General features: G+C 31.5%; 1 protein-coding gene across 4 annotated transcripts in view; it reads left to right on the top strand.

Annotated features, from left to right (window-relative positions):
• Nucleotides 1-16,464, top strand: part of LOC141458739 (SH2 domain-containing protein 4B-like) — an 82,971-nt gene extending 66,507 nt beyond the window's left edge. For all 4 annotated transcript variants that reach the window (XM_074137113.1, XM_074137111.1, XM_074137110.1 and 1 more), the window contains exons 2-9: nt 7,790-7,958; nt 8,041-8,200; nt 12,477-12,699; nt 13,853-14,009; nt 14,244-14,373; nt 14,587-14,741; nt 14,884-15,081; nt 15,616-16,464. In XM_074137113.1, the coding sequence (XP_073993214.1) occupies nt 7,793-7,958; nt 8,041-8,200; nt 12,477-12,699; nt 13,853-14,009; nt 14,244-14,373; nt 14,587-14,741; nt 14,884-15,081; nt 15,616-15,743 (1,317 nt within the window). In that variant the 5' untranslated portion in view covers nt 7,790-7,792 and the 3' untranslated portion in view covers nt 15,744-16,464. The remainder of the gene's footprint in view (nt 1-7,789; nt 7,959-8,040; nt 8,201-12,476; nt 12,700-13,852; nt 14,010-14,243; nt 14,374-14,586; nt 14,742-14,883; nt 15,082-15,615) is intronic.
• Nucleotides 16,465-16,508: the final 44 nt, after the last annotated feature.

Below are 16,508 nucleotides of genomic sequence, written 5' to 3' on the forward strand. Positions count from 1 at the left end.
AACACAATGACCAAACTTAGAATAAAAATCGCGTCCCAATTTCATTATTTTAGACGCGTAAGTTATCGACCATGAATCTTAATTCTTAGTTAGGTTTTAAGCATTGCTATGTATAATGGACATACAAATTCACTTGGCATTTCAAGTACCTGCAGTTCGGCTTTGCATATCAAAACAATGCTCTAGGATCTCACTGGAACAATTTTTCAGCAGGTACTTCTGCACAACGAGTTCCTCCTAGCTCTTTTTATCCCATTCAAATTGTTAAACGAAGGTAGATGCTACAAATACAATAATATTCTTCGGTATAATGCTTCGGTTAGGTGCGCTTTTTTAAAAAACTGGTGTTTACCTAATGACTGCGAAAATTCACTTTGAAAGGGGGAAAAAATCAATAACATTCATTTCAGATCTTTTGAAAAATACTTTTCAAGTGTTGTTTGCTTTTTTTTTTTCGAAACGACCACTCTCTGATGAGTGTACGCAATTTAAAAAGCACAACTTTGTCACTGGTTTGGAATGTCCTTATCGTAAAAAGAATTCAATCAATTCAGCAACTGAATTCGATGCTGCATCCAGGGATATTCCTGGGTGATCATTCTCTTCTACAGTCGATTTCATTGCACCATATTTTGGGTTTTTACATACATACATACATTTTCATACCCACAATACTCTTCAAAACCCTTCAAGAAAATCAGTTATAAAAGAGTTGCTGCCACGTCTACAGTTATGTTACATCGGAAGACAAAAAATTTTCCTATCGCCACCGAAAATTAACTTTTGTTTCGGCGCCGATCCAGGTGCTCTTATGATGACTCAACATGATCCCGGTTAATCCGAATCCCGGTACTGTATTTGTAGAGATAAGGCTAGATAAAAATCTTACCTGATCTCCCTCAAAAGTACGGGGGAAAAAAAGGATACAATTCTTATCTCAAACATTTGCATAAGTGAATTCAGTATCTCAATTAATTGAATAAAAACTTATGAATCATACCATAATCAATAGTTCTCACAATACTATTTCATTACCGAATTAATCTCTTAAATAACTTTACAATCAATTTCCAATTTTCTCTGTTACAAATCGTGAGTTTTTCTCTTTTATTTCTACCTGCTTCAATCATATTTTGTTAATTTGATGTTTCATAATTCCTTTATTATAGCATAATTAGGTTTATTATTATTAACCTGGTTAAAGTAATGAAATTTTCCGTAATAGTTTAAAATAAAACTTAGATTCCTGTACAACAACTTTCTAGTAATATTTGTGTAATAATTAAAGTAATAAAACTGGTGTAAAGACTCACATGACTTTTCTCTTACGTAAGTCCTCGTAATTAAATTTTACTTGAAGCTTTGGAATTGGTATTTTTTAAAAAAACAAAACAAGACAGTTTTTTAAAAGCCACCTTTTCATCTTCAGGGGACCTCAAAACTGATTTCCTTTTGAAATCAAAATCATGAAATCTCTCCGATTTTAATGTTTCTCAAAAAGGAGCTAGAGTTAATTTTCTGAATCATAGATTTATTATTTATTTTTTTAACGCCAAAAACATTTAGGCAAACTGCACGGATGGTCTAATCTAACCTGCTTCTCCTGCTTTTTAACCGTTTTTATATTTGTAACAAATTAGTATTGCATTAGTATTAGTTTAAATGGCTCAAACATATAGACTTATATACTAATAACAAAGTGCCATAACATTTGAAAAAAAAAAAACATTCACAGTGGAGAACATTAAGAAGGTTTACTGATTCAGTAAATAATCTTCGCTCTCATATACGAAACCTAACCATTGATCTGTGAATATGAAGACAAACACAATTAAATTGGTACCCAAAATACAATCATAACATAAAAAAAGATTATTATTTTTTTTTATGCACTAAAATGCAAAGATGTTCTCTTGAGTCTAGTTGCAATATTGCAATAGAAAGCATAGGAGAACCTTGAGTAGTCTATATTAAGATATCTATCATGAAGACTTCCAAGGATGGAAAAAAAAGTAAAGAAAAATGTTTAAAAAAAAGTTTATATCAAAGTTTCTTTTCAATAAATATATCAAAAGGTTCGTGTTTAAGTATCATCACCAATGCAGTAAAATATATGTGTATTATATACTCGTATATATTCTTTTATGTTGTATGTTCATGTAAGTTCATTCAGTTATATTTAAAGCTTGACGTTTCTTTAGTTTATTTTTATCCAGAATTCAAGAACTTATGAGCTGCAGAAATATTTATAATTAATAATAATTAAATAAGGGGACAAAAAATTAAATTTCTTATTTGAAACAATCTTGCGAATAAATTACGAACTATTGTAGCAGATAAATCTTCAAATTTATTTTGGTTCGATACAATCTTGATTGGATTGTAGTTCCATTCGTGAGAGTGCAACTAAAAAATAAAAACTACTTAGAAAAGATGGACGGATGCATCACAGTTTTACTTAGAGTTTACGTCAGATGTCCGTCTGTATTAATTTTATAATACAGGGAATTGGCTAACTGCGTACAGGCTTGAAACATCCAAGGTTTCGTTCAGATATTTAAGTAGAGCCAATAAAAACTTATTCACAGTTTCATTATTGCATTTATGACAAATTTCTAAATCAATCTCTCACTGAAAACACAATTTTTGTAGTACCGAACATGAAATAAAGGAGTTGATGGTGGCCAGTTTGTGAACAAGATAATTTCAAAAGTGGAGTTAAAAAGGTAAACCTAATATTTATCGACAACTAATCCAAGGGCCAGCAGCTGGATTCGATCCCGGTATCTCCGCGTTGGAATCTATTATTCTCTTATCACTCAACTAATCCCTTTTCTCATTATTATTGTGGTGCTACAGTCTTGTAGCAGGACTCATTCAAGAGAGACTGCCATTTTTTCCCTGACCCGTGCATTTCGCAGATCGTTTTCTGCGTCATCCAACCTTGTATTCTGAGACGAGTGCCTTCCGTATAAAACTTTCCTTGGTGCTCGGTGATGAGGCACCGTGTCCATTCAACATGGTCGCGTTACCTCAATCTTCGTTTCTTGAGACAAGAAACTATATCAGGTTCTCTGTACTCTTCGTTCGTTTTTCCGGATCTTCCGTTCACCGTTAATATATACCGCAGTTCTTCCGTAACGCTTTCTGTTTCCATATTCTAAGTATATTTTAATAATTAGTTAAGTTTCAATAATTGAAACAAACCTATTATCATTCTCATAAAGATTAACAAAAATAAATATCTAGTATTGTAACATTTCCTTTTTAGACTTTTGACATTTTCAACGTTTTTTGCTAAAGGAGAAAACGAAAAGGTTACAGGTTGAAAACTAAATAAACCTTTCACTTGTAAATCTAATGTGAGTACTTCACTTGTATTATGTCTGTGAACAATGTTCGTGAAAGTTGGTCTATTTGTTTATGATAATAAAAAACACAAATCGCTTTATTTTTCAAATTTACATAGAGGTCAGAGTAAATTGTACATAACTACCTGCACAATTGAATGGAAGGAATCTCTAATGGGCACCTGATTAACGATTAATCCTTAAATTTAACTAAAATAAATTTTATGACTTTCGTCCTTTATTCCTGTTACCTCAAGGAAGCGTTCTAGATCCTTTTCTTCATTTAGAATACACCACTTACCATTGTCTCAATTACTTCAACATTCTGCTATAACATCGCTGTTCTCTCTTCACTCCAGCTTGGTTTGTTTTAATAAAATCTCGCTAACTCAAATGTAAAAAAAAAAAAAACCATCTAGCTTTCCGTCTTAATCCTCCAATACAACTGCTCTTTCCTCTTCTTCTACTATACATTTCTTTTCGCAGCTTGAAGTGAACATGTCCTAGAGACCTATTGAATATTATTCACCGTGAAAGTGTTTCACCATTTGGTGATTACTCTAACAACCCAAATAACAGGTGAACTGAACCAATTTACAACCAGTTGTTGTAAACATTAACAAAGTACAAAAAAATAATAATACCAATAATAGTAAAATACTTTGTTTTTTAGTAAGTTAAATAAATATAACCCAATAAATAAACAAAATTACATGGTTGGATCTGCTATCAACTAGTCTAGAAAGAAGTTAAAACGTCCTTTCTCTTCTGGTCATTTTAGTCGAATCTGTGTGTTCCAGGTTTGTCTCTTGTGCATTGTTTAAAGTCCCAAGTATTTACTTTTTGGCTGGAAAGATAGTAATTCTATTCAGTTGAACTGATGGATAGATTTCCTTAACGGGAAAGTAATATGGTGCGGATTTTTGTTAATTTCTTTCCATTTCCCATTCATGGAACCAGTTTTGAAGATTTGAATTATTTTTTTATATTACAACTAACTTGGATCAGATCTAGAGGTACAGTGAGGATAGCAGAGACATGACGAACATTAAAATTATTGTATTTTGGAAGAATGGTTCCTCAGCAGTGTACATACAATAAGAAGAGGAAAGAACTTAGAATGCTTTTTGAAGTTTTACCGTCTTTCCCTGAGTTCATCATTGAATAACTTCTGCCAATCATTTAAAGAAATCAATGTTACTAAAACTGAAATCACATTACACCACTAACAACTCCCAGAGCTACTATTTTAGAAGACGGGAATCCAGAAGCTTGAAGAATTCGTAGATATAATTAAAACAGATAACTACAATTACTCTGTGAAATATAAAAATCATAATTTTTATTTTCTTTTTTCTATTCTTGCTCCCGACATAGCTTAATTATAGCAGAATATCTTCTTAAACTCCTCTTTTTATGGATTCGGTTAGCCTTTAAGGTGTCCTCTTGCCATTACATGTATTATTGTAGTTTGGCCTAACGGACAGATGTGTGTCTACACCAAATACATTTAGATGAGTATTTATAAAAATGTTTGCTTAATTTTTCTTTAAATGGTATAGAGTCTGTTAATTATGTAATTAAAATGTTAAATAAATAAAAACGTAATAACAGAATTGAGTTATAATCAGTAATGTACAAAAAAGATTACAATAAGATAACCTTGACACAGAAACATTTGTAAAGGAAAGCACGAAGAGGGGGACTACTCTTTATGGGTCAGACATCAGACGGGAAGATAATTTAAACGGATGAGCATTGCCTATATCATTACTGTGTTTGTTGTGGAATGACTGGGGTCATTAGTGGGAGAGGTCAATTAAACATTACATCTGTTTAAAAGGCAAAAAAAGTGGCGCCACCTATCTCTCTCAAATATGATTCATCATTTTTGTATTTCATCTCTTTAAATTCTACAGTAAGCTTGTCCTTTATTCATGTTGAACTGCCTTAATCTTATAAGTTATAATCTTTGTTATAAATTATTGCTATAGTAGGAAGCTTTTCCAATCTTATCTAATTTCCATGATAGAACAAAAGATGGTTTGAAGACTGAGTGTACCAAAAATCTGTTCAGTATTCATAGGTTCCGTTGTGATACTAAAACAGACGAGAAATATAATCACGCTACGCTACTGACCATTCCATCATTACATTTTAATTTTACTTCTTGTTACATAATCTTATCAAGAGTTCAGCAGCGTTTCCTTACAGTTATATTGCTCCTACCTATACAGCTTCTCTGGGTCTACAAGTTACGTGCGATTCTTGGTCATCGTTGTGTAGAAAAAGTTTAAATGATTGCTACTGCCATCCACTCCATTTTCATAATCGCACAATTTGCCTTCCATTTGGTTTCGTTAAACCTTAATATAAGTATCGTAGGATAGCAAAAATGTAAAGAAAATTATATAAAAAAAAAACTAAAGCTTAAGCGAAAAACCTTTAAACTGATTTGTTATAACCAAAGCAAAATGACAAGACTGTAATACTTCCCTATCGAGCTAGTTATGGGGAAAGTAGAATTAGAGTTGTTTTTGTGAGGTCGCCTTGTCTTTAATGTTTGTATTTATAAATTGTATAGCATTATACGGCCATGAAAGGTGTGGGAAGTGTTCTAGTGAACTAGAAGGAAGTTTATTAAATGATAGATTGCCGAACAAATTGTTATTGTCATTAAACAAACAATTTAACTTTTGCCCCTTTCAAAACACAAACAATTTAACTTTTGCCCCTTTCAAAACACAAACAATATTCTCCTCATTATAACATAATCTAAAAACCGCATGAAGTTCACTTTTCCAAAAACATTTAAACATCATTTTTAAACAGAAACTCTATAATTTTAACGTTTTAGGTTATAACTTTTGTTTTAGAGATATTCTGTGGCTATTGGTGTCCGGAGTATTTTCAGTGCACCACTGCCTCCGTTCATTGTTCTCTAGTTACAGATAGAACTGTCCATCTGTAAGCTATAAGTTGGAATGTAAGCTATAAGAGGTGTCTAGGAAGGATTTAAAGGCAGCAAATCTCGAATCCGGGATTACCTTGTGGAATTCCATTGAATTAATCCTTCCCTACACTAAACAAAATGAATGAAATTATTATATTGTTTCGCCAAACAATTTGTGTATAATAACTATAAAAATGAAGGCAAATGGGCAACTATTTAAAAAGATAATTTATTTTACAATCAACTGTATACATTAGGTATAATTGTTCAAACAATTAATAGAATAATGTAAGAATTTACAACACTATACTAATTATTTTTTGTCCTGTTAATATTTGGTATTTACAATACATACCTCAGCTCTGGGATTCAGGACAAAAAAAAAAGAAGACATTTTTATTGTTAAGATGGTTCCCTGCTCGCATTACTCTGTAAATAGAACTTGTACATATAATCTGTTTTTTAAAACGAGATATTAAAGATATTAGCTTTCTATGTTTTAACCTTGGTACTTAAAATATATCTTTCCTAGGAGAATATCACACTGTATTGATCTTCTGGAATTAAAACTCTATTTTGTGGACCATTGATGACAAAAGAGGCAATATCTAATTTAATTTATAATCATAATTAACGAAAATAAACACATTTTTTCATTAGAAATAAATAAATACCTTCCTTTATTACTGAATATGTAGTCCGTCTTTGGAACTGCCATTACATAGAGATACACAGAGGGAGGCCTTGCTCTTGTGGAGCAATTACTAGGCAAGTTGACCGAAAGTACAAAAGGACATTATTCTTTATTTAATTACAAATGTGCTGAACTATTCATATTTATAATTATATACTTTTGTATGTTTCTGGTGTAACCATGAATTTTTAATATATTATGACCAGTGGCAGTTCTTCCATTAAGAGAAAACAAAATTAATTTTCAGACATTATACTATTAATACTATTATTAAAACTGTCCGGTAGGACAGTTGTATAAGGGTTGATCGTCAAAAACTGCACGAAAAAGCGTAATTAATACTGAATTAATACTATTTTTATAAAAAATAATGATTTTATAACTGCCACCGTTTTTTGAAGGATAAATGTCAACAACCAATTGGATTTGAAGAGCCATCTCTTCAAACTTCTTGTGGGTCTCGCAGCGAAACAACAACTCTTAAATTGGCAATAAACTTTGACAATATTCAAAGTGCCTACACTTTGTTCTTGTTAATTGTACAGTAATGAAAAGTTAGTGGATGTTTTCAACCTTTAGATTTTTACAACCCAAATCAAAGCTAGCTCATACACGTTCATTAACTCTAGGGAAGTCTCCTGATGTAGAAGTTTTGTAGTTTAGTAGTAACAATAATCCCGACTTTGTTAGCTGTAATCTATTAAAGAAAAATAACCCAAAATTAAACTATAAACCAGTAATTCGTAGCTTTCATTAATAACTTTCTAATACTACTTTTCAATTTTTCAACAGAAAATGTTGCAGCAAATACTTGACGAGATGTGGATCGATCCAGAGCTATTAGCTGAACTGGATGAAAGTCAAAAGCAGACATTATTTTGCAAGATGCGGGAAGAACAAATAAGAAGATGGCGAATATGGGATGAACAGAATCCAGTACCCACAACAATTAGTAGAAAACGTGAGCGAAGGAACATTTTAATAAATCCTTTTCAATATAACTTTTAATCATATTGTTTACTTTTGTATTTGTTATTTTACAGCCGGCCAGAAACATGTGGATTTTCTCTTAGATGCTGAAGGAGATCCATGGACTTGGGTAATGGGTGAGCACGAGGATGATAAATCAATAGAAACAATTTTGGAAGAAGAAGCAAGAGAAGCAGCTAGACAATTAGCCGAGAAAGAAGCGCACAATCTTAGGTATGACAAGCTCTAAGTGGAATTTTATTACAATGTCCAGGAACCATTCTTTGTGTTACCATTGAAGAAATAAATTTCAGGATTATACTTCTTTTTGTGTAAAATATATTTAGAGAATCTAAAGTTTTTTAAATATTCTATAATGATAATTAACTTCTTTTGTGTGCAGTTCATGCTGTCTTGTTTAAACAAAAATGCTGTTTTGTTTCAATTTTTATTGCTGAGTGAGCGGATATAGGGCATTCATTATTGTTTCTGTCACTCCCTGCCTTCTATTTCTTGATCTACAAAGCCTTGTTACGGTTCACTAGAGTGTGCAAATAGTTATAGCTTAAAGCAGTATAAAATGTTTAACAAGAAAAAAAGCGTCGCAATATTTTTTTTTTTTTTTTTTTTTCGGCGCATCGACGACTGTGGTCATTAGCGCCCCTAGAGCTGCGTTCTTTTCTCGAACTAGGATGGCACATGTCTCTCCACCCGATTAGCGTCCAACCAATGTCTCATCCAGTGAGGCATGGCGGAGCCCCGGGTAATCCGACCTAGGTCCACACTTCCCTTCATAGGTTATCGGTCCAGCCGACAAGAGGGAGTGCGGGTACCCAGTAGTGCCATCCTCTTCTTACCCAACTCATTCGTCTTGTCTCAATTTTATTTACTAGCTAAAGGCTATTTGCATCTATATCCTTTCCTAAACTATCCTAGCTATCAGTTCTGAACTGTAGGGTGTAGTACTCTTATAAATATTCCTACACCCCTTAAAATATACTAAGCCTAGCAATATGTACAATATTTACACTCATTCATACCTACATTCTTCTTAATTGAAACATTCATGCTTATAAATACATTTATGCTTATAAATACACTCTCGCTGATAAATACACTCACGCTGATAAATACATTCACGCTGATAAATACATTCATGATTACTGATACATTCATACTTTGTCCATCCAGAGGGGATAGTACTCGATATTCCTCTCCCCTTTTGTTAAACTAACCTATTAGCTAACCTAACTATTAAATAACCTAATCCTAAATTTTATGGTAAAATTGAATTTCCTTCAAAAATGCAAATAGCCTTTTTTTGTGAGAAGACCTTATTTCTAACACTGCACGCAAATCATCTGGCAGACCTGCTTGAGCTCTATGTTGACGCAGGGTCTGGCATTCTTCCAACACATGTGCCACAGTTAGCCTTTCATTGCACCATGAGCACCTCGGTCTTCTAGCCCCAATGAGGAGATGCCCATGGGTCACTCGAGTGTGCCCAATCCTCAGCCTCGTGATTATAACCGACTCTCGCCGCGGGAGATTCTCGACTTGCCTGGTTCTTACTAAAGGCTTCACGTCTTTCAATTTATCACTCGTGAGGTTCCACAGATTCTGCCATTTATTTATCATGACCTCTTTCATTAGTATTTTCAGATCATTAGGGCACACTGGAATGACCACATCCACATTCCCGGAGGCCGCACTTTTGGCAAAGCGTCGCAATAGTATATTTTTGAGACTGTAAGTGTTAGGTTAGAAAACTTTTAGGCGCAACAAGATTCTTTGAAGAAATAGCAAATCCACTCCAACTACGAGCTATTTCAATAAACGTATAATAATTTACGGATAAATTTTGATAACCAAATTTTATCTAAAGGCAATATACTGTGCAGATCGTTCTTCCTGTAGATATTCATTCTAATTCTGTCTAAATATGTTGTGCAAACAAACATTTCCTGCGAAGAGGAGTGATTGATTATTCCACTCGTTAATTACCACACGGAACATCATTTACAAAATTTCCGGGCGCCAGACACATTCCTCAAATGATAGATTTAATTATTGTACTTTTTTTAGGAAGGTTGTTGACAGTTTAGGAAGTTGAGAATGTGCGTTTTGAGAACGCACTACTAGAGACTGGATAAGTATTCTAGTAACAACATAAATGTTCAATTACCACGCACAATTATAAAATAATCGCAACTTTGGTTTTTGCTGCAATCTGAACAACGCTACTTAAGAGATTTACAGCCGTTTAGAAGAGTCAGTTTTACAGCCTCATTATAGCTGGGGAGATTTACAATGAAAACGGCCGGGATGTCCTTTACTAGATCTAGTAAAATACAAATATTTTTGTTTTTCCATGATTAAAACTTACCTTAAAATGCTTTAAACAAAAAAGCAATATATTTTTCGAAAAATTCATTAGATAGAGGTCTGGTATTAAAACCGGTTCAATTTTTTTTTTTTTTTTTCTAGATTTTAGACTTCTTTATATATGCACATTGACTAATGTATTTTCCAATGAAAAGATTCTATCTCTGAAAGATAAGATTGTATGGTGTATGAAATACACATCTGCTGCTGCTATCGCCTCTTCATTTGATTCAATACATTTTATCCTTCCACCAATATCTTTAGATTTGTGAGTATTAGAGACAGACGGCGACATAAAAAACTTTTGAAAAGTATAAATGTTCCAATAATTCAAACATCAAATCTAATCTCTCTCTTTTTCCATTTTCAAAACACCTTTATGCAGGTGCATTTCTTGCTGAAAGATTTGCTATTCAGTAATACAGACATCTTATCACGAATTCTTTTATCCAGTGGCCCAAAAGACTTGCTTAATATTCTTCAGTAGTGTTTATCTCTTTTACATCTGAGAGAACACTGGCCATGACCTTTCAAGGAAATGAAGTAATCTACATCTTTTTTTTGGAACAAAACTATCACTTTTATTTTTTGCTTTGATTACAATTTGTTTCTGATGTGTAGTGTGGATCGACATCTACTAATGCACAGTAACCAAATCAGTTGTATTCTTTTTAAAACTACTGAAACATTGATTCGAAATTCATTTGATCAATATTTAACCAATGAGGCATCCATTTTGCATCAAACTTCAAACTTCTGATACTCAAGTCTTGATCTTTATTTATTTATTTTTGTTAATTGCTTCCGCTTCTACTATCTCTTACACCTCTAATTTCAATCGATCAAATAACATTTTGTACACTTTCTCGACATTTTCATCTGTGGTTGCAGATTTGGGCCACCCTTTGCGTGGAACTTCTTGAAGAGAAGTACGACCACGTTTAAACTTGATTAAATTAAATTATTATTTATTTTCGCTGTTTAAAATGAAAGTACAGGCGTCCACTTTAAAAAGTTGTACTAAGTTCAACCATTTTAAGTTGACCATCGCGTTAGTACAAAATTTCATCGATAGCAACGCGATCTCTGTGCATGACGAGGACTTTTCGTTCTAGGAGGTCATCATTTACAAATTAATGATGATGATTGAAGTCTTACTACATCAGTAGTGTTTGATTTGATTTCTAAGTAATCTAAAGATGTATTTTTAGAAAATGATTTTCATTAAATTTATGATGATGGACTGAAGTCAACGTTTCTTGTGGGCAGAAACGGCAGTGGAATACCGAAACGTAGGCGCTGCCTCCCACTGAATTGTTGTAGGCGTTTTTACATTTTATACACTAATTTGTCAATATATTAGTTTGAGAAAGGAAACGAAGAAAAACCTTTAGCTTTCTATTTTTACATTTGAGTGTTATCCATTTATTGATCAGATGATGTGTTGTTTATGAATTTCTTGCATTAATTCAATTTTATGAAATTCCGCTCGGTTCCCTCTTTTTTCGCATCTTCTATTGATGGAGTCTTAGTATAGAAAAAAACAAAAAAAAAAGATAATTCTTATAATAGATAATAATAATAAAATAGAAGGTAATAATAAAGTAAATTTGCATCGATGAATATTATTTGTCACCAAGTAATTGTTTAATGAAACAGAAATAAGCCCACAATAAGTATTATCAAATAAATATACAAGTAATACTAATAAGTATAATCAAAAAACAAAGTCTATAATTAAGTACATATTTTAATTACAAGAAAAAAAAATATCTGACAGTACATTACTCCATTATTATTTGCTTTAATCAATAATGCACCTATCGCTCCGATAAATTTTGTAATAAAATTTTAATGCATTGTAATTCTAAAACTATTAAAATAAAATTGTTTTAATTAACAAAATGATGTCACCAGAAAAACAACATTCTGCTATAATAAAATTATTACCTATAATTTTTTGCGTTATCTCTTCAATTATTTCATCATGCCAAAAATATTTGGTAACAAAAAAAAATAATAGGTATATATAGATTTTATGGTAGCTATCTTGTTTAGAAATTTATCTTTGATAATTATTCATTTTTGATATTTATTTAAGCAATTATTTTTTTCACATTTATAGACTGACGATGGAGGCAGAATTGACAGAACTTTTGGAATTAAACAAAAAACAACGAGAGGAAATTGAAGTTGCCGAACAAAAATTAGAAACTGAGGATATATATTGTTCAGCAGATCAACTGCGCATTAATTTTAAACCATTAAATGCCCCAAGTAATATTAATAATAACATTAGCATACCAGGTTTCAAAAGAGATGCCTTGCAAGAAATTTCCTTCAATAAGGTATAAAAATAAGATAATTACTTTCTTATAAGTTTGTAGGTTGTTTTTCAAATTTGTATTATGTTGGAGTAAAAACCAAGATTACTATATTTCAGTCACTTTTTACGTCTGTTTTTTTACTTCTGTTTTATAAAGCTTCCGACTAACAGATTCATCTTTAGTCAGTAATTTATTTATATCATTTTATTATAATAGAAACAAAACTAAAACTAGATTGCAAGAGCTTGGTATAATTGCAAACAGATAACAGTTTGGAAAAAACATTTATTTAATTGTAAATGAATAGTTTAACTAGTGTTGAATTAGATGTTCCAAAGAATTATTTCGGTACAACTTCATGAATCAATCGTAACTTAAGAGGTTGAAGTGGGTAAACTTAGGAACCTAATCTGAAAGAATCAACTTACAACTTTTGAGAATGTGTCCGTTGTATCAGCAGGCAACATGACTCTTGCCAAAGTTCCAAAGAGACTTCATCATCTTTGTATAGCAACTTATTTCCAATTATGAAGTTTCTTTTGGTCATTCTTATTTTTTCTTCCCTCCAGCAGCTAGTTTGGGAACACGTGCTCAATTCATTTTGGGGGCCAACTAACAACTAATAATTTGCTTTCTCTTTTGTGTTTAACTATAGCATATCAGTATTTTCAAAAATGTACTTGCTACTTCATCACATTACTTCTTGTAGCTTGTAGAATTTATTATTGTTTTTTTTGTTGTAAATATTGCAACTGTAGTAAATGTTGCCAATAGAAAGAGATAGAGAGAAAATAATTCGGTTACCAGTGACTCTAACTTGAATAAAATATGAGGACTCCAACATCCATCAAGGTCTATCATTCAACTTAGTGGTCCAACACTCTCTCACTATTGACAGCATAATTTACTTCTATCCTTCTAATCAAAACCCAAAACCGAAGCTTCTGGTACAACTACTTCTTAATATTTTCTTTTGAGGACACCTAGAACTTCAATGCTTTAAGGCAGGAAACATTCTCTGTAATAAGTCATGTCTTTCTAATGAATTCTTCCTAAAAAGAATTATAATATATGTTTCAAATTTTTAAATATTCCCTTTAGGATTTCAATTAATCTTTATTTCACTTGAAAATATTTTGTTTTATACCAAAGTAATAATTTTTTTAATTTACAGCCACATAAAGTATCACAACGAGTAGCACAATGGGAAATACGAATGATGGAAGAAAGAACTTCGGAAATCTATAAAAAATTACAAAAGAAAAAGATGGATGCCGCCAAAGAAGCTGAAGAAGCTGAAAATAAACAGGAACATTTATGGAGAGAACAACGTTAGTCTAGTTAGAAAATGTTTTTAATAAATAAACTATTTTCACAATTAACATGTAAATTTTTATTAGAATCTTTAAATGATAAATTCCATAGAGTGTAAAAAAAAAAACTTCTCTTTGTTTTCAGGTGATTCTGCACCAGCAAGAATCACTGAATTTTTACCTAGGGAAAAATAGTTTAAAATTTATTAGCTCTTAATGTAATTTAAATATTTTGTTTTCTCCTATGTTTAGAGAGAAAAGCTAAAGAAGCTGAAACACAAATGAGAGAGATAGCTAGAAGAGCAAGAGAAGAACATAGGAGATCTATGCTAGAAGTAGAGAAACCCAACAATGCTGGGGAAACTGCTAACTTACCTCCCAGGTATAATTTAATCTTTTAAAGAAACAGAAATTTCATTCAAAAAGGTTGGATTGATTTTTTGTTAATGTCGAAGTACATTTTTAATTAAAACAAAATGCTAGATTATAATTTAATTTAATCTAAGTAAAGACCTTTTAGAATCTTGTCAAAGTAAATCTAGTGTGCTAGCCTTCTTAAAACTATAATAACCTTTTTAATGGCCCTTTATTTTAGTTTACCTCCAAGAAAAGACAACGGCTGTTTTCTTCCCACAACGACATCCAAGCCACCAAATAAAGATGCCATATTGGAGTGGTTTCGATCAAGTCAAGTGACACGTAAAGCTGGCTTAGATCCTAATACAAATTCAATAGCACCTTGGTTTCACGGTAAATAATCATTGGTTTAGAGTTTCATAATTACAATTTACTTCTTGGTGACTAATTAAATATACAGAATTAGAGAAAAAAATAGAAATCACAGAAAAAATTAAGGAGTAATATATTGTGTCAATTATTGTTTTTTTCCCAGGCTTAATTACGAGACAAGAAGCAGAAAGTCTTTTGTTGGCTCAACCAGCTGGTAGCTTTCTAGTACGGGTCTCTGAAAGAATTTGGGGATATGCCATTAGTTATAGAGACATAGATCGATGCAAACACTATCTTATAGATGCATCCAATGGACATTACCAATTTCTTGGCACCAACCAGATTTCTCATAACACATTAGGCAAGTGTTATCTAGATTTAAAAAAAAACTTTACAAGTGTCTACCAGTAAGGTTAATAATAACAATAATAAAGCTTTATTGATATCCTTTACAGAGAAAAAGCCTATCTTTTTGAAGGATTAAGAGTTCGATTTGTACAAATCAATTTTAACAAAATTCTAAAGAATGTAAAATATTAATAAAAAAAGCAAGCAATTAAAATAATTAAATGAACAGTTAAATTAAGTTAACCTGTAAGGTTCATGAACTTTATTCTTTCAGTATTTAGAATGGACTACTTTTAGAATAATTGATATTATAAACGCTTACGCTGTGAGTGATACAATAAATTAGTGTTCATATATTTTAAAATATTTTTTGTATATTAAGAATAGCTAGTAGGGTTTTATCCTCAAAAACAAAAAGATCCAAATCTCAAAAGGGGAACTTCAAGATACACCACATGAACATTTTTTCTGAGCCATTATTTGTGTATTGTTAGTTTATAACAGTTACCGTTTTTAATGTCTTAAAATGATATTACTTTTTTCTCAGGAGATCTGGTCACGTATCACGGTGCTCGTCCAATCACCGCGATTGGTGGAGAACTACTTGGACGACCATGTCATAGAATTAAACCGTTGCCACCACCATTTCAAGCTTTATCAATCAGAGCAAGATAACGCGTTTTACAAACAATAATTTTATATTGCTGATGCCATCCTATGCACAACTATTTGTACATTTTATTATTACTTGAATTCTAAACATCTTCCTTAAAGAAGTAACAAACTCTTCTGTAAAATGGAACTCGTTCTTATCCTTTTTTTAGGCTATACAATTTTCAAATGTAAATCGTTAGTTTTTTAGACAATTTCTGTTAAAAATTCTTCTAACTTATTGGCTAGTGCTCACTATAACTGCATAGCAGTTAAAAAAGAAGAAGTAAAGTTGGTTAATTCCTTTTTGCCTTGCCTTGCTTCCTTTTCGTTTTAAAATGCGCAGTCATTAGTAAGCTCAGTGAATTTTTTTTATTTTATAGTCTAATTTTTTATTTTATTAATAATTTATTATTTAAGCTGATGTGCTTTCTATTTAAATATTAGTTGTATATAAATAAGATTATATTTTTGCTTTGATCTTTAGTTTTTTCGTCTCTGACTTGAGCAATTCTACTTTAAATTAGGTATTTAAATACCTAAGACATTATAAATATCTGTATTTCTGATTTGTTATCTGCCCTCAATTAGCAAAAGATTATTATTGAAAATAGAAAATATTTTGTCACATTAATGTATTTTTTGCCACACTAATTAGTTTATAAATTTAAATAAATCTTGTACATGATTATAATTTTAAGCATGATTACCAAAAAAATGCCAAGATTATAAGGAATTAAATTAATTTTTATAATTAAATTACTGCCATTTAAATGTAATTTTGGTGAA

Source organism: Rhodnius prolixus, unplaced genomic scaffold (assembly GCF_049639745.1).
Source record: "Rhodnius prolixus isolate KJV_2025 unplaced genomic scaffold, Rpr scaffold_5, whole genome shotgun sequence".
In the NCBI taxonomy this organism is placed as follows: domain Eukaryota; kingdom Metazoa; phylum Arthropoda; class Insecta; order Hemiptera; family Reduviidae; genus Rhodnius; species Rhodnius prolixus.